Source organism: Lycorma delicatula, chromosome 1, assembly GCF_047948215.1.
Source record: "Lycorma delicatula isolate Av1 chromosome 1, ASM4794821v1, whole genome shotgun sequence".
Taxonomy (NCBI): Eukaryota; Metazoa; Arthropoda; class Insecta; order Hemiptera; family Fulgoridae; genus Lycorma; species Lycorma delicatula.
Window position 1 is genome coordinate 245,182,130 of NC_134455.1, and position 25,503 is coordinate 245,207,632.

Below are 25,503 nucleotides of genomic sequence, written 5' to 3' on the forward strand. Positions count from 1 at the left end.
AATGAACACGAATGAAGACGACCTTGAAGCTCTTTGTTGCTTTCCCATTTTTACATCAGGTCGCTCTTCTCCAACCGTTATTGTCTTGAATCTAAACTCATTTCAGTTCTCTGTAAGATCGTTTTTAGTCCATTTCATCCATCTCTTTGGCACATCTCTCCCTTTGCTCAATTTATACTACTTGTTTTAGCTCGTTTCCAACATTTGTCTTTTCTACTATTTGATCTATCCTTGATGCTTTTAAGTGGAACATCAACCTTAATAAAGTAGTGTTTTTTATGTTTGAACTGGTTCTTCCAGTACGGAACAATATTTTTTTTTTTATATAAGCTAAAAGAACATTATGAAGGAGGTTTGAAATTGTACTTTTTATTTTTGAACAAATACATTTCACGAAACATAAATTAATGTATGTAAAACTCTTTCACCAGTAAACATGATTTTGTTACATAATTTTTATTATAATAGTTACTTTTAAGTTACGTTGAAAAAATTCCATTACTAGAATAAAAATAATAAATTTACTATATTATAATATCTTGAGAACCTTAAAAAAATCAATAATTCGTAATACTTAAATCACGTGCCTTTCAACTGCTACCGGATGACTACAAAAAAGAGGTTTAATTTATTTTTACATAAATGAAGATAAATTCTGGAACAGAAAGTCGTTATCAGCGGTTAAAATATCTACTCACAAAATACCGGCTTGTCACATCAACGTTGCAAACAATGAGAAATAGTTGGTGTTGAAGAAAAATAATATTTATTGAAGAAAGATGGTATGAAAAGGAATCGGGTAAAAGAGGATAACTGACTATCAGAGGACGAGGTTCGAGATGCAGTATTAGTGGAGGGAGGCAGATAATATAGAAGAGAGAGATAGAAAGGAAAGAGAAAAGAGAAAGGTGGGATTTGGTGGGGATCCTAACAGAAGGATCGACATAATATCTTCTCCAGTAGTAAGCCAGTGGGCTCCTAGAGTGAAGGCCGCTTAAGACCAAGTTCAAGAACACTGACGGTCATCAGGATGAGGTGCATCTCATGGAGTCTAATTACCTCTCTATTTATGTTCATTTCCTTCAGCTTACCAGGTGAGCGGAGTGTATTATCTAATTACGGTGTTATTATAGCACATGTTTAATTTATTTTATACGATTACTGAGTCGAGTCGTTAAGACGTACAATAATTCTCATTAAAAACAAATTCTACTGCACTGTCAGAAAAAAAAAAAAATATATATATTACACGTCAAAAAATATGATTACGAAGTCCAGAGATTGTCACTAAAAGAAGCACTCACTCACTCTCCTGGTAAATCGTAAATATATTCCGTTCTTCCTAAGCAATGCCCGATAAGATACAGCTGATCACAATAATAAAGAGCTTATCATTATTATAATTTTATTACTAAATACTTAACTGAAGAAATGGTTCAGTGTTTCGTAGAATAATCTGTAATTTTTGCAGCCGAGTTATTACTTTTTTTGTCAAAAGCATCAAATCATTCATTTATTTACTTATTATTGTTATTTTTATTATTTGTTGAGTTTTTCTTTTTTTTCAAATGTGTATTTTAATTAATTCATATTCCTTGTTCTAAATTTCAGCCCACAATTTTATTTACTGTCTTATCTTAAAGTACCTGAATATTTTTTACCTTTGCAGTTGAAATAGAAATGCATTGAGGTGTACAAAATACAACATAATAGTTTATTTACGTATTATATATTTGTATTATTATAACCATCTAATCATTAATAATTATTCAATCAAATCATTTACAATTAACATTATTTTATTAAATAAAGCAGATAATTAATTTAAGTTAAATGCAACTGAACGTAAATTATTCGTAACGTAAATACATTACACGTAATTTTGACATATATTTCATGTAATTTGACGTAAATTTTACGAAGACTATTTAAGTAAATACTTCTGCAAATTTAGTAATATTAAAACACTTCTGAAGAAAAAATGATATATTCTATGTATAAATAAATATATATAGTGGATTCTAAACATCTCTCAGCAAACCTTTTGTTAAGATTAAAATTTATATTAAAATTGCTATATGTAATTTTTATATTTATTTTAATTAATTTAGAATAAAATTGTGCTTCAAATGACATCATGAAGCAATAATTATTATCGTAATGTCTTTTAACTTGCTCTTTCTATTTCTCTTAGTGAATTATGGTTTACGTATATTCTTCAATTCTGAGCATACTTATTTTCACACCTACTGGAAGCTCTTCAAATTCATTAACTTAAGTCCATTAAAAGTAATAATAATTAAGCTAACGTGAACAAATTGCATTTTGACTTATCTGTGTGAAGCCAGATTTGAACCCTTCAAATCATTTCTTACTAAACTAGTCTAAAAAATGTGCTAATCCAATTCTATCACTTATAGTGAGTTAATTTCCTTCACTGAAGTATAGATTATTTGAAAATGGTTGCTGGTTTACTCATCTGGTAAACCCAGCAACCTTTATAAGACTACTATGGGAACATGTAAATTAGTTTTTAGTATTTAAAAAAAAAATGAAATTTAGCAGATGTTCTTACCTCTAAACAATCTATGTTTTTTAATATAGAATTATTTATTACTAATTATCATTTTTTCTTCTCGTATAATTGGTTACGAGCTGCATCTGCTAACAGTATATAAGCTGTTTGTCAGCAACTAATATGCTAGGTATAATATAATTATGTATAACTGCAAATTTCACGACATGTAGGTGAATTACTGTCAAAATCGTATAAATGTAAAAGAGAGCAATATTATGAATATAGCTATTGCAAAACTGTGTAAAATTCATTATCACAAATCATTTATTGCACTGTTTAACACAATTTACATATTAATATTTATACTATACCTGTTCTTTCATTAATTTATAATTTTAGTGGTTGCAGACTCATGCCTAGTAATTAATATGTTTTGTAGCAAAATGAGTAGAATTTTGGGAAATGTAGAAAAGCCTGACCGGCATTCGAATTCAGAACTTTCCAGATGAAAGACAAAGACTGTTACAGAGTAGGATAATTAACGTAATTGCCGATTCCTCTTCCTCAATCCTCCGCCTTTTGAATCGGAAATTTTTGCAAGAAAATAGAAAACTATGACGTAGCCATTTTTTTATTGAGATTACAAATTGTCAAACAAGGAAAATACATACCAATGGAATTTTTCTAACAGTGGTCCGAAAATAGGGAGTTTAAATTAAAACATTCAGTACATTAAGGTTTTTCAGAATGTTAAATTTTGCTGATATATCTTTACTTCCTAGAATCGGTGAGTGAATAATATCGATAAAAATTCGAGGGACGTTATTTGTAAGAAACTTATAGTTTGGTTAAAACATGCATTCTAACTGGTTAGAAACCTGTTAATAATATTAATAATAATAATAATAATAATAATAATAATAATAATAATAATAATAATAATAATAATAATAATCTTGTAATTTAAAATAATTGTTATTATTTTTATTTTTATCTGAATAAATAAATAATTTAATTTGTTTCATTTTTAAATATAAATTATTCAGTTTACTTGAAGGTTTTTAACAACAGCTTATCAGAAACCGTGAGTTCTTTTCCGCTCGACAATCTGCAATGATTTAATGAGTAATGCTTACTGCCCACAGTCTGACTATTCGTCAAATCTTCAGTTGAATTTTTTTTTGTGTTATACTTTAGTTTCATTGATTTACAGTTGAATAATTGCAATAAGATGCAGCGCTAATGCTGCCTTTTCCCTTTACTAATGGTCTTGATGTAGTCTTATAATAGTCATCTTGCAAAGAAATCCCCCCGTATATCACTACTTCTATTTTTTCATGTTAGCAGTACCAAAGCATATCGTAAACAATCACTGAATAAGTAAAGTTAACTTCTGAGGAAATAACATTTATCAAGTCGGCATTCTATGATATTTACATACAGAATATTAATAAAATAAGGAAACTTTTCAACAATTAAACATAGAAAATTAAGATTTATCAACAACCTCAAAACAATCGTTTTCGGTAAGTGAACACCAAACCATAAGCTTCCAGGGAGTCTGAATTGGGCGGGAAGACTTATAAATTTTAAATGGCCCACGGTGCACTCCAACAGTGGGTTTCATACGGAAAATAGATTGTTTCATGGTAAGAGCATTTGCTGAATTCATTTTTTTAAATTGTTTGCTACTAAAAGGTTATTTACGTGTTCCCATACTTTATTAATTGTCTGTATGTATATATATATATTCTAGCATCCCCGTCGCGGCTACCGCCTCGCTATATGTATATTTGCGTTTCCCGTCGCGGTCAGGTGATGTTTAGCCGGTCAGTGCTCTGCGCTATTGCCCCCCCTGTTTTCATTAAACTCAACCTTGTGAGAATAATAATGATAAATAAAATTAAAGCCTGTTAAATTTATAAAAACTATTAGTGTATTGTAATATCTTCAGAGCAACAGTTTGGTCAGTACTGGACCCACTAATTGGTTTTTAAATTTCTCGTCGCGGCTTCGCTCGCAAAATACATAATCAGAATTACATACATTGATTAACATCAGAGTGTTGATTAAATCTCAAAAAAATTGATTCAATAGCCGGACCATAAAACGGAAAAAATGTACGACACATGTTACCAAACAATTTTTATTTTTTTACCCCTTAAAATAATGAAATTAAAAAACCCAATATTTATCTGAAGAGTATTTAGCCCAAATCAAGTGAACATTTCGTTTAGTATAGTCGGAAATGGGTAAAATTTGCTATCATTGTTCTACATTTTTTACCCTTTTTTACCGTTTCAAGGTCGAATTTTAAAAAAAATATATAGAAATGGTTTTTGGATATTGGAAGATTACACACACAAAAAACTAATTCGATATCTTCATTTGTTAACAAGAAATTCAAAAAATAGTAAAATATAATGTTACCTCACTTTAATCCTTAAACTCAGAATTTCAAAAACTCCTTTTTTGTGTGCACTTACACCGTAAGAAGAAGACGTGTACAAATTTTTATCAATTTATCTTCAGTAGTTTTGCTGGGCGTTGATAATGAATGAATTGTTGACACTCATAATTTTCGTGTTATGAGGTTATTTCACATTAGAAACAATAAATAATAAAAACAATGATCTTCTGTAATTTTATGAAAAGAAGTTGATGATTTTCCTCTTCTTTTAATATTTTTTTTTTTTATCAAAATATTTATTTTAATCAAAAAAACCTTCTTCTACTTCACAAAAGTTTTTACTTAATTATAAAACATATTACTAGAAGTTCAACTCTCATTATTTAATTATAATTTATTTCTATGTATTCATTATCTTTTTATTTGTTGTAATTCAAATTTTCGTTTACTTTCATTTACAAATTTTCTTGCTCTAATAGATTTTATTCTCATTAGTACTCTTAATTCACCTTTATATATATATATATATATATATATATAGGTTTCTTGTTAGGTTAATAAGAACTATATTTTCCTGAAACTGAGAATATTCCAAGAACTCTGTTTAGTATTCATGCCTATATCTGCTACCTTTTATCAGTTTTGTATCTCATAACACCTGCGGTAAGCGTTTATTTGTGAAGGGTTTTATTTTTAACTCGTTGAATCCTCACTAGAAAGAACAATATTTACAGAAATCATAGTGCTAGTTAGTAATGATAGTATTCGAATTTAAAACCTCCTTCAGCAGTTTTAGTATTGTAATAATGTAGAATGCGATTAAAAGTGTAGTTGTATATATATAAAATTATGTTAATCAGACCAATAAACAGCTTAGTATGACCAGTTGACATTTATTTCAAGTGCTGATTAGCAGTACATCTTAAGGTTAAAAAGATATTTCATTAAAATTTCTGCAGTTATTAAATCCTCTTATAGATAGCGACGCCTCCTCGACAGCCACCGAGGTGGATCGCTAGCTCCCCCTCTGGTAAGTATGACAACTTGACATAGAGGAGGTGACGCTACTTCTGTTATCTTTAAAATAGGGTTTTTCGACACCTTTCGTACATTCTAATTCATTTTATTTAATAAATAAGAATGATGTATTTATGAATGATTGTGTTTAAGAATCCTGAATAAAAATGTAATATTATGCGCAAAATATTTTTTCGATTGGCATTCTTGTTTTTCTGTTGGGGCATTAAACTCCCACAGCAACTACAAAAAAAAATTCAGATTTAGAAAAGTGGTTCGACTGATATCAGCTGGTACTGACCGGTCAAGAACGACTTAGGATCGATTCAACCAACTTACATCAAATTTGAACATGCAAATCTAGATTTCAATGAAACTGATGTACCGTAATACTTTGAAGATTTTTGAGCCTCAAAATTTTATACAAAGGCATATACATATATATATATATATACATAAAAGACATCCCGTCAAGTACTTTTCATGATGTATTTAATATTTATATTGAACACTGTTCACGCGTTCAACCATGCTTTTTCGAAACAGAAATCTGTCTCCGAATTTATTTTCAAAATATGTGATTATTATTTTTTTTTACAAAAAAGATTATTTATCAGCAAGTATGATTTTATGGTTCGCAATACTTTGTGGATTAAACTTTCATTCGATAATTTGCCTACTACATAAAGTTTCTTTTTGATTTCTGTATGACATTTTTTATTAATTCTACATGAAACTCTATGTACAATTCCATTTTCAACTCTATGAAAAAAATTAAATCAAAACTCACCCTGTAAAGTATTTTTCATGGTTTATTTAGTATTTTTTTTTCTCCCCCCCTTGGACCGAACCCACAGCTAAGTATAAGTCAACCCAGGGGAGTGTCCTTTAACTCTAACGGGAGAGAAATTTGTCTCCGAATTTATTTTCAAAATTAGTGATCATTTTTTTTTTTACGAAAAAGATTATTTAGGAACAAGTATGACTATCTACATGAAGCTGTATGGACAATTTCATCTTCAACTCTATCAAAAAATGAAATCAAAGCACATTCTGTCAAACTTAAATTGTCATTCGATCATTTTCCTACTACGTGAAGTTTCTTTTATGTTTCAATATAAGACTTTTTTCTACATATTACTCTATGCCTAAATATATTTATGTTGAGCCAATGTTTTTTGCAGACAATTTATAACTAGAAATTTTTCTCAACGAAAAAGGTACGATGAACGAAATGTATCACAACTTATTTTTAAATAGTGAGTGTTTTGTACTTTACTGAATTCATCCTGTAGAATTCGTTGTAAGATAAAAACAACATGTCTCGTATTAAAATGGGATCTCTATAGAAAAAGTGAAATCTAAAAAGTAACCAACATCGTTACTCGATTTATTTTCAATCGAAAACCCATGGGAGTTTTACCACACTTGATCGATCCACTCAAAGAGATTGAATCGTCTAAAAAATATAACTTTATCCGACTACGCTAAGAGTTTTTTTTAATGAATTACTAATTTTCAATTTTACCTTTTCATTTGACTAGTTTGAATTTCATACACAATCGGATTATATGAGTTCTCCCACTAACACCGCTTCAGTGCCTTTTTTAACTTCAAGAAGATTGAGGCTCTATATTGGAAATGCAATCACGGAAAGAATGATTTTTACTCAGGTAATTTAGGTTTCTCGGCATCCGTGCATTTTAAATGGAGATGGAGCGACCTGAAGTTAAAGAAAGACAAATATTGGTCCAAGCGAGTATACACGAACTTTCATGCAATCTGAATTTAGCAGAGGTGACAAAATCGGTGTCAGCTTGGAAAAGATGTTTGAGACTAATTTTTTGCCATATTTATAAGTTAAATTGCTAAATGAAAATATAGAATATATACAAGAATACTAAAAACATACAAAAACTTTACATGTCTATGTAGCCCAATTATTTTCAAATATGAGTATAACTTATTGTGAAAATGGAATTGTCCTTAGGGTTCCATGTAGATAAAGTCATACTTCATCCTAAATAATCTTAATTAAAAAACAGAATGAAAACTAATTTTGAAAATAAAATTGGAAACAAATTTCTGTTTTGAAAAAGCGTGGTTGTATGCGTGACCAATGTTCAATATAAATATTATCAAGAAAAATATTTTACGGGATGTGTTTTGATTTCATTTTTTGCGTAGAGTTTATACTTACAAGGGGTTTTCTCTAAATAATAAAATATAAGTTAATTAAATAGTATATTTGATTATTTGATTCGAATATTTGACTATTTGAAGATAATAGTTAAAAAATTGGGAATTAATGAAACTGAAAAATCAATTCTTTTTATGAGAAAATACACATTCCACGCAGAAGGGTAAAAAAGATATTCTATTTTTAACGACAATTCAGACTACCAATTATACCTTATTTTTCGTTCAGGTTATCTGAACGTAAAAAAATAAGGGATTTTTTTCAATCAGTACGCTAAATACAATGGAGATCTTTGGTATAAATAAAAAAATAAACGATGGGAGGTTTTAGGTGATGAAACATTCGTAAACTCCATTCTAAAACGAATAAAAATAAATATTAGGAAGAATAGAAAAATTAAGGTAAACGCTTCATTGAAAATTTCAAAAATTTTATTGTCATAAAACGAGAGCAAAAACACATGAAAAAAGTGAGTGTTTTATCTTCTTATTGCATTAAAAGAAGATTTTTGATCGGTTTTGTTCCGTTTAGCGTAAATTATGTTCTAATAAACGTTTCAAGGTTATTTCGTGTTTTGTATTATGTTAATGCTCACAGGTGAACAACGTTAAAACAAGAATAAATAAAGAAATCGCATTATTTATGAAAAAATGGATAAGTACATGAGAAATACATGCATAACTGAAAGAAGATAAGATTATATTAATTTCTGAGTATAATTTCAGCAAACTTTGATAAAACTTTAACAAAAATTTACGACGAACAAGCTTTATAATATATATTTTGATGTAAGCAAAATCTTTTACTTAACCTGCAGTTTGGGTATTCTTCTTTTGATATAATATAAAAAAATAGAGTAAAATTTTATGTTAGTCTACTATTTATTTAATATCATGTTAAATTAAGGCATATTATGTTAATTATAACTGTTAACTATCAGTTATTTTTTTCATCGTCTGGAAATAAGATCTTTCTCAAAGAATGTAAACGTTTGCTAGTAAAATGTTTTCTTAAAAAAATTCTGCCATGAAATACTGTGAAATGAATTGTCATGGAATTTCGTGAGAATGTCATAAAATCCTTAATGTCGGTAAAAAAATGTGTGTAGCCTAATACAAGAATAACAATCAAGTGTTTTGATCGATAAGTCTTATTAATTTTTAAAGACAGATTTCTTGACAAAGTCAAGAAAAACTTTTCAAAGAAATTAACTAGTGGGTAACATTAATACTGAAATAAAACCAGTGCAAGTCACGTTTTTCTGTTGTGACAGGTAATGCAATAGAAAGGGGGAAAGTGGAAACACAGTAATGAGGTTGCAATTTATGAATGAAACAGAAGATTCCACATCCACGATCGTGAAAATATAACTTAAAAAGGTTATTATTCAAAACTGTAATGGAAAGATAGAAAGTTTTCTTTTGTTCTTTCTAAAATGAAATCGATTAGACAAACCGATACACGTTTCACTGCGGTTCTTTCTGTTTGGAATATAACAATTTATTCACAATAAGTTATTATCCGAATATAAAAATAATAACAGAAAAAGTAGATTGTTGTCAGTGAAATAACAAAGCTTACTGACCACTGCCGGTGGCCAAACATGATTCAAACACTTCCAGACTTTTTAGGTGTTATTATTATTATTAAAATAACTAAAAATGGTGTATAATCGAGAAAGGAAATTAAAATAAAAAAACACAACTTGTATTCATTCGGAATTCCAAAAGTTGTGCCTTGTGTATCGAATGCAGACTTCAGTGTGAAAGATGTTAAATTCGTAGATTGATTGCAGCTTAGTAGTAGTAAAATTGTTCTTCTTAATACCGTTTTTCTTCGCAGTTTTTATCTAAATAAAATAGTATAAGAATAATACACAGTAAAATTTTAGGCTGAATATCAAACCTATCCTTTAAAATAAATATAACTGTACTAGACGCCCTGTACTTTTCCGATGGTCATGAAGCTTCATAACACTGAAAAAAGTTTGAAAAACCATGAGTTGCTTTACTTTATTCCCCAATCTCTTTTTCTAACCTATCCAATTTAATTTCACTATTGAAATTTGTCATAAAAAACTGAAATCAGAAAAGTTAAGTACAATAAAGTAGTCAACGCTTTTAAATAAGAATAATATACTATGTTAAAAGCACGAAAACAGTTCAATAAGTTGCCCTATCAACTGCCTAATAACTAACCTCATTTTTGCCTTCTCCCAGTTAAGTGGTTCTGAACCGTCAGTTTTCCTGCTCTTAACTATTTTCTAATTAATCATTATTTTATTCAGGAATAGTTCTAAAAATTCGAGTAGGTTATTAGTAATAAAAAAGGAGACGTTTTTTTTTTTTTAGTTTTTCTTCAATATTCTGAAGAAAAAGTTGGAGTACGGTTAGCTCTGTAATGATCTCTGGAAAAAAGCGGTCATTCGTCAATTGTAAGGTGCCGGTATGGCATCACAAATGAAACAAGGGCAGCGGCTATATTATTTCCTACGGTATTTTACCTCTTAATAATTAAGAATATGGAAAAGGCAAAGTGGAAGAATGGGGCGAACAACCGACTGAATGGGCTATCTTGCTCGTTACAAATTTAGACCTACTGTTACACCATGTACGAATTAGTGTCTTGCCCGTTTACATGCATCGAATTATAATTACTTTTCACGTGTATATTAATTTGCCTTTTATCTCACCAACGGCTGGATCTGTAGCTTTTTCAAATTTATTTTGGTTTAAAGTAAAAATATTTTGGTTTTTCTTTTGAGTTAAATTTTTGTGTCGCAAAGAACTTTTATTATATTTTATTTATAAAAAGTACTAAGATTTACAATAATACTTTTTTTATAAAATATATGTCAATCAAGAAGAAACAATTAATTGAGAAAATAAAAAGATTTTATTTAATTTATGAAAACCGTACCTTTCATAGCATTTAATTACCGGTAATCAAACCCACCGGGTTGGTCTAGTGACAAGTCTTTCCAAATAAGCTGATTTGGAAGACAAGAGATCCAGCGTTCAATTCCTAGTAAAGGCAGTTACTTTTATAGGGATTTGAATACTAGATCGTGGATACCGGTGTTGTTTGGTGGTTGGGTTAACCACACATTTCAGGAACGGTCGAACTGAGACTGCACAAGACTACGCTTCATTTACACTCATACATAAAACCCTCATTCATCCTCTGAAGTAATACCTGAACGGTAATTCCCGAAGGCTAAACATGAAAAAAAGAACTACCGGTAATCAAACTCCCCCATAAAAAGCATATACCAGTATACATAACGGTGAAACTGAAAGTCGTGTTAATAATACTCAAAATTTAGATTATTTTCCAGTATTTTATAATTTATTTATATGAATAAAAATTTCCGTTCGGAAAGTTGCTGTGCACTGAACTATGAGAGTGTATTGACAAAAAAACTTTCTTAATTATTACTTTGTATTTTTATTTCATTATTTTATATAAACGGATATTATAATAACGGAAGTAGTTTATAAAAGATGTTGAAAATGACCTCCTCCCACACCAATACAACAATCGTTTCCAGCTCAAAAATAAAACACACGTTTTAATTTGTTTTCAAACACTTTATCTGATATACTGAAATGTCTCGTACGTTTGCCATTATTGAGGTTTTGAGTTCGTTTATCGTGCGCGGTCTATTGCGATATACTGCTTGTTTCGCTGCCCCCCCCCCCATAGAAAGTAATCTGGGTGAGTCAAAGTCAGTGGTCAGCCGTTATGTACCGGTTACCACTGCTTCAAAGCAACGCTTCATTTTTTCACGGACCTTTGCTTTTCTCCAACAATCCATCTAAAAGATCACTAACTTTTTTTCGCAGAAAATAATTGTTGAAACCAAACAAAGCTTTTATTTTGACATGGAATAACTTATGTACCAGTTGGCAAGCCGGTGGAACGAATAATAAAAGCATCAAAATGGTTTTGTATTAGAGTAACTTCTGCTGCTCTAATATTAAGATTCATAAAACTTTACTTAAAAAAGTCAATTTTATGGGTGAAAGAATATGCAAACATTTAATGAACGGTTGTGTAGAAGACGTAAAACAATTTTTAACGCATTAATAAGAACTAAGAATAATCAAAGGAATTGATTTTAATGTGCATTTTATGTTTATAGTTTAACTTTTCCTTGTGAAGTAGACTGAAATTTAATTCAATACAATTATGCAATTCTTTTTTTAAATATTTCGTTAATTTTTTATTTATTTTTAAACTGAATTCAAATAAAATTCCTGTTAACAAAAATGTTAACTGGAAAACTGTACAAGCTTACAGAACTGTACAGATGTTGGTTCTTTTTAAAAAAGAACCAACATCTGTGCGATCGACAATTTGACTCAAAGAATGTCTTATCACAAAAATGTTTGAGTTAGTAACCAAGAAACGGCTACTCTATGAAAACACTTTCTATAAGCATAATCTTCATAAACTATTATGTTAAGACGTTTCCTTCGGATAAAATATAGAACCGTATGTGTCGATTGTTAGATTTTTATCGTAGCTATCTATTTATAGATCTATGTTATGAATCTTACGAATGGTGTCGTAAACATAAAACATAGATGCAATTCTTTTATGTAGGCGTATGAACTGTGGCCAGAGGGTTAGTAGTGGGAGACTTGACCCTGATATAAAGAAAGCGAGTTCACTGCCCTCATTGTTTAGTTATGTCATGGTGACCAATTTGACACTAATTAAAATCAGATTCCTGGTAGCTGAATTGATTATCTAGCATGGAATTCCGGCTGATAGACAAACATTTAAAAAAAAATCTGATGATGAGGAAGAAAGTATAATCGATTTATACATATGTCATCGTAAGTGAAGGATGCTGTTTCTTAATTCTGGAATCATTCGTGTAATGATTTTGATGGATTTTATGAAAGAATCATTAATTTATTTATGAATAAATTGTTTTTTAATAAGTTTCAAAATATTATTATAAAATATAAAACTTAAAACATCGTTGTACATACTGAAGAAGTATTGATGATAATTTTAATATAATTTATGGATTTATTTTTCTTGAATATTATTATTGTATTTCACATAAGATAGTCGCATACGTTAAGAAATAAAAACAACTCTTCAACTAAAATGTAAATGATCACAAAAAAATATATTTAAAATATTTTACTGGAGTTATGAATTCCTTTATCAGCTTGTTTTAGAATATGAATTCATTCTTCAATTATTAAGTAGGTTTACTGTAGTTCCCAGTGTCAACCTACAGTTCCGGTGTAGTCCCGTTGATCAGGCCGGTTTGTCATTCATTTTATACCAGCTACTACAGTTTTTATTTACATAATTTCTTGACCGCAATATTTCCAACATTAGCCTATTTTTCGTAGCAATTATGAATTTTATATTGAAGAGATTGTTCAATGTTAAGAAGGATTCGCATAAAATATTTAATTATTTCGTATTTGTATTCTTTAAACTAGTTTTACATACATCTACATTATTAAATAACCATATTAGATTAATAGGTAAGTAAATATATTATCATGTACTCCATACATACACGCATACACACGCACGCGCACACACACGCACATACACACACACACACACACACACACACACACACACACACACACACACACACACACACACACACACACACACACACACACACACACACACACACACACACTATATACATCAAATTCAATGTTACAAATTTTCCTTTATGCTCCCCAGAACTAAAAGGTTAGTTAGTTTTAACCTTGTACTGTTACAAGGCTTTTCTATTAATACAAGCGCAGTAAACTGAAGAAATGAGAATTCTGAAACAACAAAAAAGGAACCACTTAAAACAATGATATACGTAAAAAACAGATCTGCAAAAAAATATAAAATTAATAAAAGGAACAGTTTTTCGTAATTAGTTTAACGTTTCTGACTCTTGACGAGAACAGTAGTAATTACAAGCATAAGTATTTTTAAAATGCCGTATAACTTCTGGGATAAGTTTTTATACACAGGGAGAGAATTTTTTATGAATGATTTGTAAACACTTTTCATGTATTGATATTTGTTTCGTTTGCAATTTTCGCAATTCTCTATGGCAATTAATGTTTTTTTTTTGTTTTTTTACATTAAGTTAAAACTTAAATCATTTTTATTACAATATTTTTAGTTTCCATCAATTTTCAATCAAAAACATCTGGAACTGGATGACCTGTTATCGTACGTATGTATTATTATCATACGAAATTTTCTGTGAAGAAAATACGAGTAATATATTGCCTGGTAAAACTACTGTACCTGGTTTTTACTGTTAAGATGGAAAAAATGAAAATCCTGCTGGAAGTTGTAAAAAAAAGTATTTTTTAATGCTTACACAACTACTTTATCCGAGAAGTATAAGCTGTTTGAAAAAAAAACTTTTTTACTTTCGATATTTTTCTTGCTGGAATTCAGTAACTAGGTAAAGAAATTTAATAAAATGGTTAGAGAGGAGAAAGTAAAGGTAAAGCAAGGTAAGTGAAATAAATGTACATGAAGAGCAGCAGACGATGAGTTGCTGCTAGTTTACCTTGAAAAATCTTCTCCATGAGGAGATAAAATATTAAGTGAACGCTTTACCTTGCTGATATCTTTTTATTTTGCTTTATACAGCTATATTTATTTTTTTAAAGAACAATAGCTTTTATTTTTTGCAAACTGTGAAAGCTTTTTAGTTACCTCTAACTAGTGTTATAATCAGCCAAGTATTAACGAAATTCTTAAGGAACTAAGAAAGAATGTCGAGAGTTAAACTGGAAGACTCCTTGTTTAAGTTGAGTTGTTTATTTTAAACATACTGAATATTTATAAAGATTTTCAAAAACTACTCCACGAAAAAACTCCAACTTATCTTTAAATGTAGTTCTTAAGTAAGAAATTTTTATATAGCTTAAAGGTTCTCGGAAGGAATTTCATTAATAAATGTAATATTTTATAAAATAATTCGTGAATCATTTACTTTTATTAATCAACCTTTATAGATAAATATTATTTTTTTATACTTTAGTGGAATTTTTGAAATCGTTTTTATTTATTATTACTTAAGGTTTATTTATTTTAAATCTGTAGAAAAATTGACGATTGATTAAAAAATCATTATTATAAATACCGATCTTCATCTACCTTCACTATTATTATTTGACATTCTCTCAAGATCCATCTTAAATGTATATTTTTAAATTAGAGCGGCCTTCGCTATACATAATTTTCAAAAACTTAAAATGGTGCTACTCTTAATCCCTAATCCTGTTCCAATCGACAAAAAAACTGACTGAAAAACTTAGCTCAGTCGGACAGCTACTAGGCGACCCTCAAACGCCTTCAAGCTCGAACATAATACGACTTATTTCATTCCAAAGCGGTGTACTCTTACCTATCTCGACCAATTTATTTCTTCTTCTTAGAGAAATTTATGTGAACACATCCAGGCAACCTCAACAATTGTTTAAAAACATTAAAATTTCCAAAAGTTAATTTCAAAAATTCTGGAAATAACATAAACGATTTAAGAATATTAAGTTTTTTTTTAATAACGCTCACGACTTCTAAAAGAGAAACGCATTTTTATTACAATAATTTCTATAACATCAAAGCCTAATGTGAACCAACTAATATTGAACATTATTCTTTCCTAAGGGAGTGTTTAGTAGAAGCTGGATATTTTTTTACAGTTTACGGCAACGATCTGTAAAACAAATTGTTTCTCAGTTCTATCTTCTGTGAGAATATTATTGTAATTCTGAATAAGTTTGACACCTCTTTTAGTAACGTCATTTACAACTATCGACTCGAATTTTTCAATTCCTTTTTCATAATCAGGATCATCCTTCCATATTAATGGATCTTTGTTGAGGAAATGGGTGCAAATAGAAAGTTTTTGAACCAGGAATTACAAAAGACGAAAACTTGATGTTTGTAAAGAAAGAAAAATCATTTTGTCGCGCAAAATCTACCTCTTAGATGATTTTTTCTTCTTCCTTTTCTTCAACTTTATCTGATTCCAGCAAAATTTGAGCCACATTTGCTGTTAGTACATTGACATCAAATAAAAATAGAATTTCAGTTTCGAAAACCAAGTTCCAGAGATGGTTGGAAAACGTTTTTGCAGCAGCTTACCGATTTCTGAATTCTGATAATTTAGCGATTGACACACAAGTGCTTTAGTGATAAAGTGCTTTAATTGGTTCTGATGAAATAAATTAGTCTAATTTATACACTCGAGCAATAAAAATTCATATTCTTCTTAAATAATTCTTCTCCCTATGAGATAAACCGGAATTGATTTTGAATACGGAATTTGCCTTTGACATCCACGTAGCATGACTTACAGCTCCTGGTGTACGAAACGATATCCCGTTCTTCAGAATGCCGCCAAGAAAGAACATCGCTCCAACAATTCTCGGTAGTCATCTCGGTGTTGTTTCTGCGTAGAAAGGTGGTGTTTAAGAAATCCAATAATGGTAGAGCGGACATCATCAGGCACCTCATTGTTACCACATTATGTAAACGTTCTTGTCGAGTTTCATCCAGGTTTCTCTAAATCTTTTGAAAATCGCCATGTATGGACAAGAAGTTGCACCCATCGGTGAGTCGAAACAGCTCCTCAAAACTAACTCAAAAATGTGGTGACGGCAAAGAAGGTAAAACACGTCACGATTGAACAATTTTTCTAGATTTGTACAGGCCTAATTTACTCGAACTGTGTTGCTTTCTGTCGTATCACAGCAAAGTACCTAAATTTTGGTGGTTAGAGCCCACTTCTCCACTACTTGGTAAACAACCATTACTTGCTCCTCTGCTAAAGATGTTCGGATTTCATGGATTCCCCAACAATCCTTGTCAACAATTGATCCTTGTTTTGAAAATTTACTATTCCCAGTTTATCAACCTTTTCTACACCTATGAGTCCTGCAGGCAGCTTTCCATCGCAATGAAACGCTAATTTTTGGCAGTCATTTTGGCTAAATTTGTACAGAATTTCTTTGATTTTTTCTTAATGCACTGAAAAGAAGTACGATTTATTAACTGGTTTTTAGTTTTAAAAAGCTTCTGTAGCAACATTAATATGCGAACACTAATTCTATCAGTAATTTTTCACCTACCAAACATTTCCAAATTAACAGGTCTGATATATACTTTTTCTCTTTCAAACACACTGGCACTAGCATACATTGTATCTTCATTTTCATCGGGACACTATTTATATATATATAAAATATAGTAAAATTTAATTGTAGTCATTTTGATTACTGCCTCCAGTGTGAGTGCAAACTCGTTGTATTCAGTTTTGATTTATAATTTCTTGTATCTCCGACTAAGTATTTACAGTATTATTAATGCCGTCTTGCTCTCCGAGCTACGACTTTACTTGTATGTAATATCGAACGTCAGATTACTATTGATTTCTGAACATCATTTAATTATCAGTTTAAATCTACCCAAAAGGCAGTAGCAAAACAAACAGAAAATTTCAGCCGATTACAGCAATAAGTAAGTCGTATAATTATATCTAGTTTGTAGTAATTATGTAAATTTTTTCTTACATGATCATTAGATTTTTAAACCAGCTTTTAAATAAGACTGACCTATGAGACTGACCAGGTTTTTTTATTTTTAGATGATGGAATATTTTTTATTTCATCAATTTGGCGTATTATTTTAAGATTTTTCTTCCCAGGAATATCTTTAAACATTCCTATTTAAACATATAATTGATACTAAATAACCTTAGTGGGTAGTGGGTAGTATTAAAAAAGGGTTACAGTTAGAACTTTTTGAAATTTATTTTATGTAGCCTTTTTCACATTACTAAGACTTCTAAATGCCAATATTTTTGCAGATTATTAGATTTCAGGAATGAATTGGAATTGTCCGGCTTAAGAAAAATGAAATAGGAAAATTTGTTGTGTTTTTTCTCTTCATTTTATTAGTTATAATACTATGAAATAAGTTTCAAGCTTCAAAATCATGGGAAAAAATATAACACGATAACAGAGGATTCGGCTTTAGGAGTTTTGTTAGAAATTTTTAAAATACATCTTTAGCTATTTAGAACCTAGTAATAGATACAATTTGTAAATAGGCCCTAAGAAATCCATTTAAAATAGGAAATTATTATTTTAATGGATACCTATTATATCGGCACTATGCTGATAGATTGATTTTAGTCTAACACAAGAAATGTCTCTGTTTATCAGTATCTAGAACAATATATTTTTAATTTTTTTTCTAGTGCTTTTTCTTCATTCAGATTTTAAAACTGTTCTATATTTACTGAAAAAAAATCTTAATTCCACTTAGTAACATATAGGTTTATGTCTATGAATTTATGAAGTTTTTCTTGCACAAATTTTTGTGTAGTAATATTGTTTAGCTCCGAGTTTTGGTTCTAGGTTACCAAAGTATAGATGTAATTTAATATTCTGGTTCCTTTTAAGTTACAATATGAAACTGATCTTCATCAATAATAAGTCTGATCTAAGCGCTAATTTAGAAGTATTTCTTTTCCTCGAACACTTTCGATTAAAACAGTACGTGGAAGAAAGCACTGAGCATTGAAATATTACTTATTGCTTAAATCCAGCTTTATTCTAGGGATATACTTCCATTTATATTTAAATTTCTTTGGTTTCATTATTATTTGAACTAAAATAAAAAATCTTAAAAAGACTTAATGCATAATATTCCTGTTGAAAATGCCTGGCGTTTAATACCTCCGGTTGGTTCTGAACAGAGAACGTTTATTATTGGACGGTTTGATTTACATTCCATGTTTTAGTATTTAACAAATGTGTAATTGATAAACGCATAAAGCGTCTGTGCTGATATAATGAATAACGAGTAGCATGTGTGACTTGCATTATTTATAGTCATAACAATATTATCATTTAGCTTTTTCATTACGTATTTAAATGAACCTACAAGTAACCTTTCAACAGCTACCTAAAACGGGTGATTTCATAAAAATTTCTACACAATGATTAGGAAACAAAAGTAGATCGCAGTTTATTCCTTTTAAGGAACTCAGCCGTTTCCTGAATTTCATATTGAATTAGATTTACTTTAAATTTAATTTAATTATAAAAATAGATTTCAACTAAAAGATATATAGTTGAAATCTATTTTTATAATTAAATTTATAGATTTTATCAAAGTTTTAATAAATTTTTTCAAAGGTACAACGGTTTATTTAGATATTTCAAAAAATTCGATGAATACAATAAAACGTCGATTGATACAAAAATCAAAAATAGCCCGGAATAAGTCAGCCAGATGTTTGTAACAGAATTTTTTTTGCACACAAAATTCAGAAATGGCAAGTTAACCAAAAGGATAGACCAAAGAAGACAGGAACAACCTAGTCCAAAGAGAAAAAGGCTCCCAGTAGAAGAATTAAAGAAATATGGGCACAAAAGAAGCAAAGAAACGCCTTTAAATATTTTGCGTATTCCTAAATGGGCCTATTCGCAAAAAAAAAGTCGATTGAAATAAATCTAATTTGTATCCTAACGATCAATCTTTCGACAATTATTCACAAACTCTTAATTCAGCTAGATTATTAATCTAACTCAACAATTATTCTAATTTAAATACTCGTTCTTCGCTTTGGTTTTATATACAGTATCGATCTACCTTACCGCATGATTATTGGACTTTTGTAAAATTTTACGGTAATAAGAATTTTATTTCAGAAACTTTGTTAAGCAAAAAGTTCTACTGATTTTTAAAATTGAAATATTACAAAAGAAAATTCAAAATATTTCCTTAATATTCTGTAAGAAGACCTCAGTTTAGATTAATAGAAACTTTGATAGCTTAGTCAGTTTTATATCCTTCAGTTTTATAATAATTTTTTTTTAAACACGTTTACTATAAAATCCGTCTTGCACCCTCAAAATTAAAATAAAAAAAAGTATTGCGTGCACACGTATATACAATATTCCACAATAGGGGAAAATATTAACCATTGCCACCCGATAAAAATATCACAAAATATCTTACAAAAATTACCGAAATTTTCATGAGCTGTAATTTTTCCTTAACATGTTTCATAGAATAATTTTTTTTTATTGTAACGTTATAGCAACTATACAATCTGTTCAGTAAGAGAATTGAACTATAAGTAAATAAAATCTATTTTAACCAACATTAAGTAGCCACAGATTCAGTGGATTGTGACTTAATAATAATAACCAAATAAAAGAAATGAAATAGAAGAGCACCCCGTAAGGCCGAATTATACAGTCACCTAATTGAAAGAATAAATCAAATCAAGAATATTGTTTCTCATCAGTCTTGAAAAATCATTGATTGTGTCATTCCAATAAATTCACTGCCATATAATTTTGAAGCTGATCCGAACGATTTTGATATTGCAGGCTGGTCAAAGAGATTTCCTATCTAAGGGTTCGGAATTTAAAAACATTATATTTGAGGTTATTGCTTCTTTGTACCATGGTATGATTAGCATTTTTCGAAGTGTTTTTGTCTGGTAGCATTCAGGTATGTCAATATTGGATTTGTTTGCTGTATCCCACAATAAGCCCGTAAGAACAAATAGGCTTCAAAATGGATTTATTAATCATTAATTTATTTTTATGTCCTATTAGCTAGTACATGTTTTTAAACATACAAGATGGGTCCGACAACGCTTCCTGAGGTACTCCTGATTGTATAAGGAACAAATCCGTTAAAACCTTCTCATGATTAACTTGAAAATATCTGTATTCTAGGTAAGACTTTAGCACTACATAGCAAACATGCGGTAAAACCTTTTTCAGTTTGCAGTAGGGTAAAATCCTACTCTGCGGTAGGGTTTTACTAGGGTAAACCCCTACCCAGAGTAGGGTTGCTCTGTTAGGTAACAGAGCAACCCTACATGCCAAACTTTGTCAAAAGCTTGACTGACAACGAGGAAAACCGTTGAACAGTATTTTTTCTTATCTAGAGCATGATTTATGACGTTAACAATCCTGTTTGCTTGCTACACAGTAGCATGCTTCTCCCTAAACCCAAATTATGAATCGGGATTTGATCGTTCACGAACTGCTTCAGTCTTCTCAGAAGGAACTTTTCAAATACTTTAGAGGGCACAGGAATCAGGCTGATAAGCCTATAAGCTATTAAATGTGTTGGTTCTTTACCCGGTTTTGCTATCACAATTATTTGTGAAATTTTCCACGGGCCAGGAAAATGACCAATTCGAATAATATCATTAAAAATCAGAGTAACTAAACGCATCGCATGTCTAGGTAATGCCTGGAGAACCTGACCGGTGATCAAATCATATCGCGGCACCTTTGTTGGATGTATTTCATTGTCAATAACTGAAGACACTCGTGAATTGTAAAGCGCTCAGTTGTAAGGACATTTGGAAAGGAGAAGTCAAATATTCGGAGGTTTCTCTGATTTCATATGGATCCGTCTTGGTATTGCTGGGCTGGAATACTTCTGAAAAGTGTTCAGCAAATAAGTTCGCCTTCTCTTGAAGACTTCTCACCAATGTCCAATTAATTTTACGGTGATAAGGAATAAACTGTAGGGGCCTCTTGAACGACTTAGTAGCTTTCAATATGGTGTATTTAGCGGCTTACGTACAAAAATATTCTCATTGTATGATTGAAACGAAATGTTCTTAAAGGTTTGAATTTTTAGTTCTTGAGAAGCCCTGTTAAATCTTCCCTTAACAGCAGGATAACGAGTTCTCTGCCATACGTGTCGTAATCTCCGGCGCTCTTCTATCATTTCTCTGATGAAGACCGGATACGTATTTTGAGCCGTGATTTTAAAGGCAAGTACGTGCCTTTAAGAAATTTTCAATAATAGAGAAAGGATAAAACTTTAATATAAAAAATATAATCCAATATTTTATAAATAAGAGAAACTCATCTGCATGTTTAATTTTTAAGTCAGCAATTATAGTTTTCTAACCAAATAGGTTTCTTTAAAAGGAGTCAAATTTCATATTTATAGATACACATAAAACTTAAATTGTGTAACAGCTGCAGTAAGTTAAGTCTTCTTTTGCAATAGAACTCAAGATAACCCAAAAGTTGGTATTAAGAATAATATAGATTTGGTTGTAATCATCTAAAGATGTGCCTTAAATAGAAATGATTAATTATTATAACTTAAAAAAGGTACTTTTTTATATTTAAACTTACTCTAAAAATTCAATGTAATTTTTGCAGAATAAAACGAGCATAAATAATTCGATACAGCAAAAGAATAGAAATTTGAGCACAATTCCATCCCGCAAGATGCAAGTCATCTTTCATTAATTCACATAGCTTACTTTTAAAGCAAGCAATTCTGACAACTCTCTCCGTTTTTTGCTTGTAATATGTAAAAGTAATTCATAACCTAAGAATACGTATTTTAAAATTGAAAGTTCAGTAGTGAAAATTTATTAGTTATTTTTTTTCACGAACAATTCTCTACTGACCGTATTAAAAAGAAAACATTTTTTCTTCGTAATATTTAGTTAAATCTTATGTCTTTCAGATCCGTTTAAATTCAACGATTTTTTGTTTGGTTTTTTCCTAACAATGAAACAATAGTTTATGTAAAAACTCAACTATCTTATCAGGTCAATTTTTAGAAAAATGATTACATTTAAATAATATGTTCCAATTTTTTCTTGAAATCAAATATTTAATCATAATACTTGGTGTGGAAGTGAAATCATTTCCTGGGTTGTTAAGTGCAGCCACAAAGCCTACATTGAGTATATATATATATGTGTGTGTGTGTGTGTGTGTGTTGTTGTTATAAAAAAGATTTTTATAAATAAATTTAGTTACAAAAAAATAAAAAAGTTCTAATAATTTTAAAAAGTGAAATGGAAAGGGGTGTTATTCATCCTAATAACTGAAACACAAAGCATAACATGAAAACAAGGGCGACAAAATTAATTGTAAATAAGCCATACATGTTCGACATGATAAGTACCGTTTTACACATGCGCTTTTTTCCTGGTCGTCTAAAGGAATTCTATCTGACCGGTTTATAATTCCGCTGAATTGTTTTGTAGATTATCTTGGTGTGTGGAAGTAACAATTCAATCCCTTGCTCTTATAAACCGGCCCATTTACTTCCTATCTACGGTGAAAGGATCGCATCTACAAAAAACGCTTACGACTTATTTTTTCAGTTATACTTTAGTCTTACTAAACGAGAAAAAGTGAATAACCGTCTTTTGAGCGATTTAGTTTGTATTCATTTTAATGTCTTGTATTTCATGTGTATTACTACTATGTATTTCACACACTGTAATGACAGAAAAACGTTTCCTATTTATTTTTAACATTCTGGATTATTTAGCAAGCTGTGAACCTTTACACTTCAGAAAAGTTATGGTGTAAAGATAGAAGATTTAATTAACCGCCTTTCAATAGAATTGAATTGAAAAAGTTAAGTTTAATAGACTGTGAATGTTATGTAAAAGTAAGTGTCAGATATTCTTTAGGTACCGGCTTGCTGGTAAAATTAATACTTCAGCTATATTAAATAAGTTATAATTTATTCAGTCGCGTAATGTTTTTACCAGATTAATCTTAAAAATACCAAAATTTTATCGTGTTAAATTTTAGCCGGGATTTGGTCATGACAATCTTCTGTTATGCTTACGAATAACAAGCAAATTCACTGTGTCCCTTAAACCCGTGAACCTAGCTGATTAATTTTTATTGTTTAGAACGCGGTGGAAGGATATTAATTCAATAATTTTGACCGCATGAAGTGGTCGAGGACGCTTCTTCATTGTTCTAGGTTCTTTATAGAGATTGATGGTATAAATGTATTGCTAGAGTCCGATCTTAAGTCTTGTCAATAAATGCATACAACCTAATAATAGATCGATTATAATAGTAGCATTTTTTTAATTATCATATTTTTTATTTACTTATATTTTTTATAGGAACTATATTTACTACGAAAAATAAACTAGTGAATTAATTATAAACTTTACAAATATACTTATAAATTCTTAACGACTTTTTTTTTGTAATAAACTTACACATAAATTGACCTATTATGATATATTAGTGTTATTCTCTACAAAAATCATTAGTTAGCCTATTAAGTCGCTGTGAATTAAAACGTAATAATGTTTAACCTAAAATAAATATTCAATAAATAATTAATGAAAGTGTTATATTATATACTACATCTTTACAAAAATGGAAGATTGTGGATTTAAACCTTGATTCTGGAGATTTGATTTTAAGATGAAATTATGTTGCTCCTTTTTCGTTGTTTAAATGACAGTCATCCTTAAACTACAGGCGACCTCTAATTAGAACTAATCCTGTCGAAACCAGATGAAACTACAAAAGATAATAGTAATTAGTTGATTTTTCTATTAAAAAGAATAACTTGTAAGTATTAAGTTAATATTAATTTTGTTGTCTTCTTTTATTTTTTTAAATGGTAATTTCACCTAATTTAATGGAAGAACGATCGTTATTATCCTGGTTCATACACCAGTTAGCTTAATTAAATGTCAGTTATCTTATAGAAGACGTTAATACGTAATATTATTTTGTTTTGAATGTTTAAAAATTCTTACCTTATAAAAGTTTTTAGTTGTAATAAAAGAGTATTTAAATTTAAAAAATATTAGAATACGGAAGTCACTTGCTTAACGAGAAAAACGTAAAACGTCGTATATCTTTAAAAAAACAAAAAAAAAACAATAAATAAATTCTTTTAGTTATAAAAATTATACTGCAAAATAGTCCACTTGAAGAAGTATTTTAACTTAATAGCTTAGGGCCCTGACAGAGAAACCGTGTCCTTGTGGGTTGTTTTCAGGACGTTCCCCTTAGTCAAGCAGACTGGATAAAGCAAGCGCCAGGAATGCCGCACTGGTTTATGTTCTTTCTACTCTTCTGCACAAAAAGAAAAAATTCCAACATAAATAAGAAGACGACAACGATGTCTATCCGTAGAGGATCGTTCTCGTTCTCATGTCCAAACTGGCGTGCTGCCAAGAAAAAATTACCCCTGTTGCGAATTCTCCACCTACTCCAACAGAGCTTGTAAAGGAAATAAATTTAAAAACCCTAATTGAATTTATTTTGCGTCTACGAGAAAAGCACGAGACCATACAGATTGTTCGGACATTAATTAATGAGTTGATAGTTTTATTTTAAATGGATAAAAATAATTACTGTTTTTAAAAATCCAACGTATAATTTTTAGGTCAATTACACTCTACGTGCTTTTTCTGCCTGCTTTATTTTTGCTATAATCTAAAACGAAATCTGGGAATGATACAACTCTTACATTCTTCACCCCACAGTTTATTTTTAATTGAAG

The 25,503-nt window shown here is 29.9% G+C and overlaps 1 protein-coding gene across 1 annotated transcript in view; it reads left to right on the forward strand.

Moving 5' to 3' along the window:
• The first annotated feature begins 970 nt into the window (after window positions 1-970).
• LOC142330071 (serine protease inhibitor dipetalogastin) overlaps window positions 971-25,503 on the forward strand; it is a 124,752-nt gene continuing 100,219 nt past the window's right edge. The window contains exon 1 of the mRNA XM_075375120.1: window positions 971-1,094. Coding sequence (XP_075231235.1) covers window positions 1,031-1,094 — 64 coding nt within the window. The 5' untranslated portion in view covers window positions 971-1,030. The remainder of the gene's footprint in view (window positions 1,095-25,503) is intronic.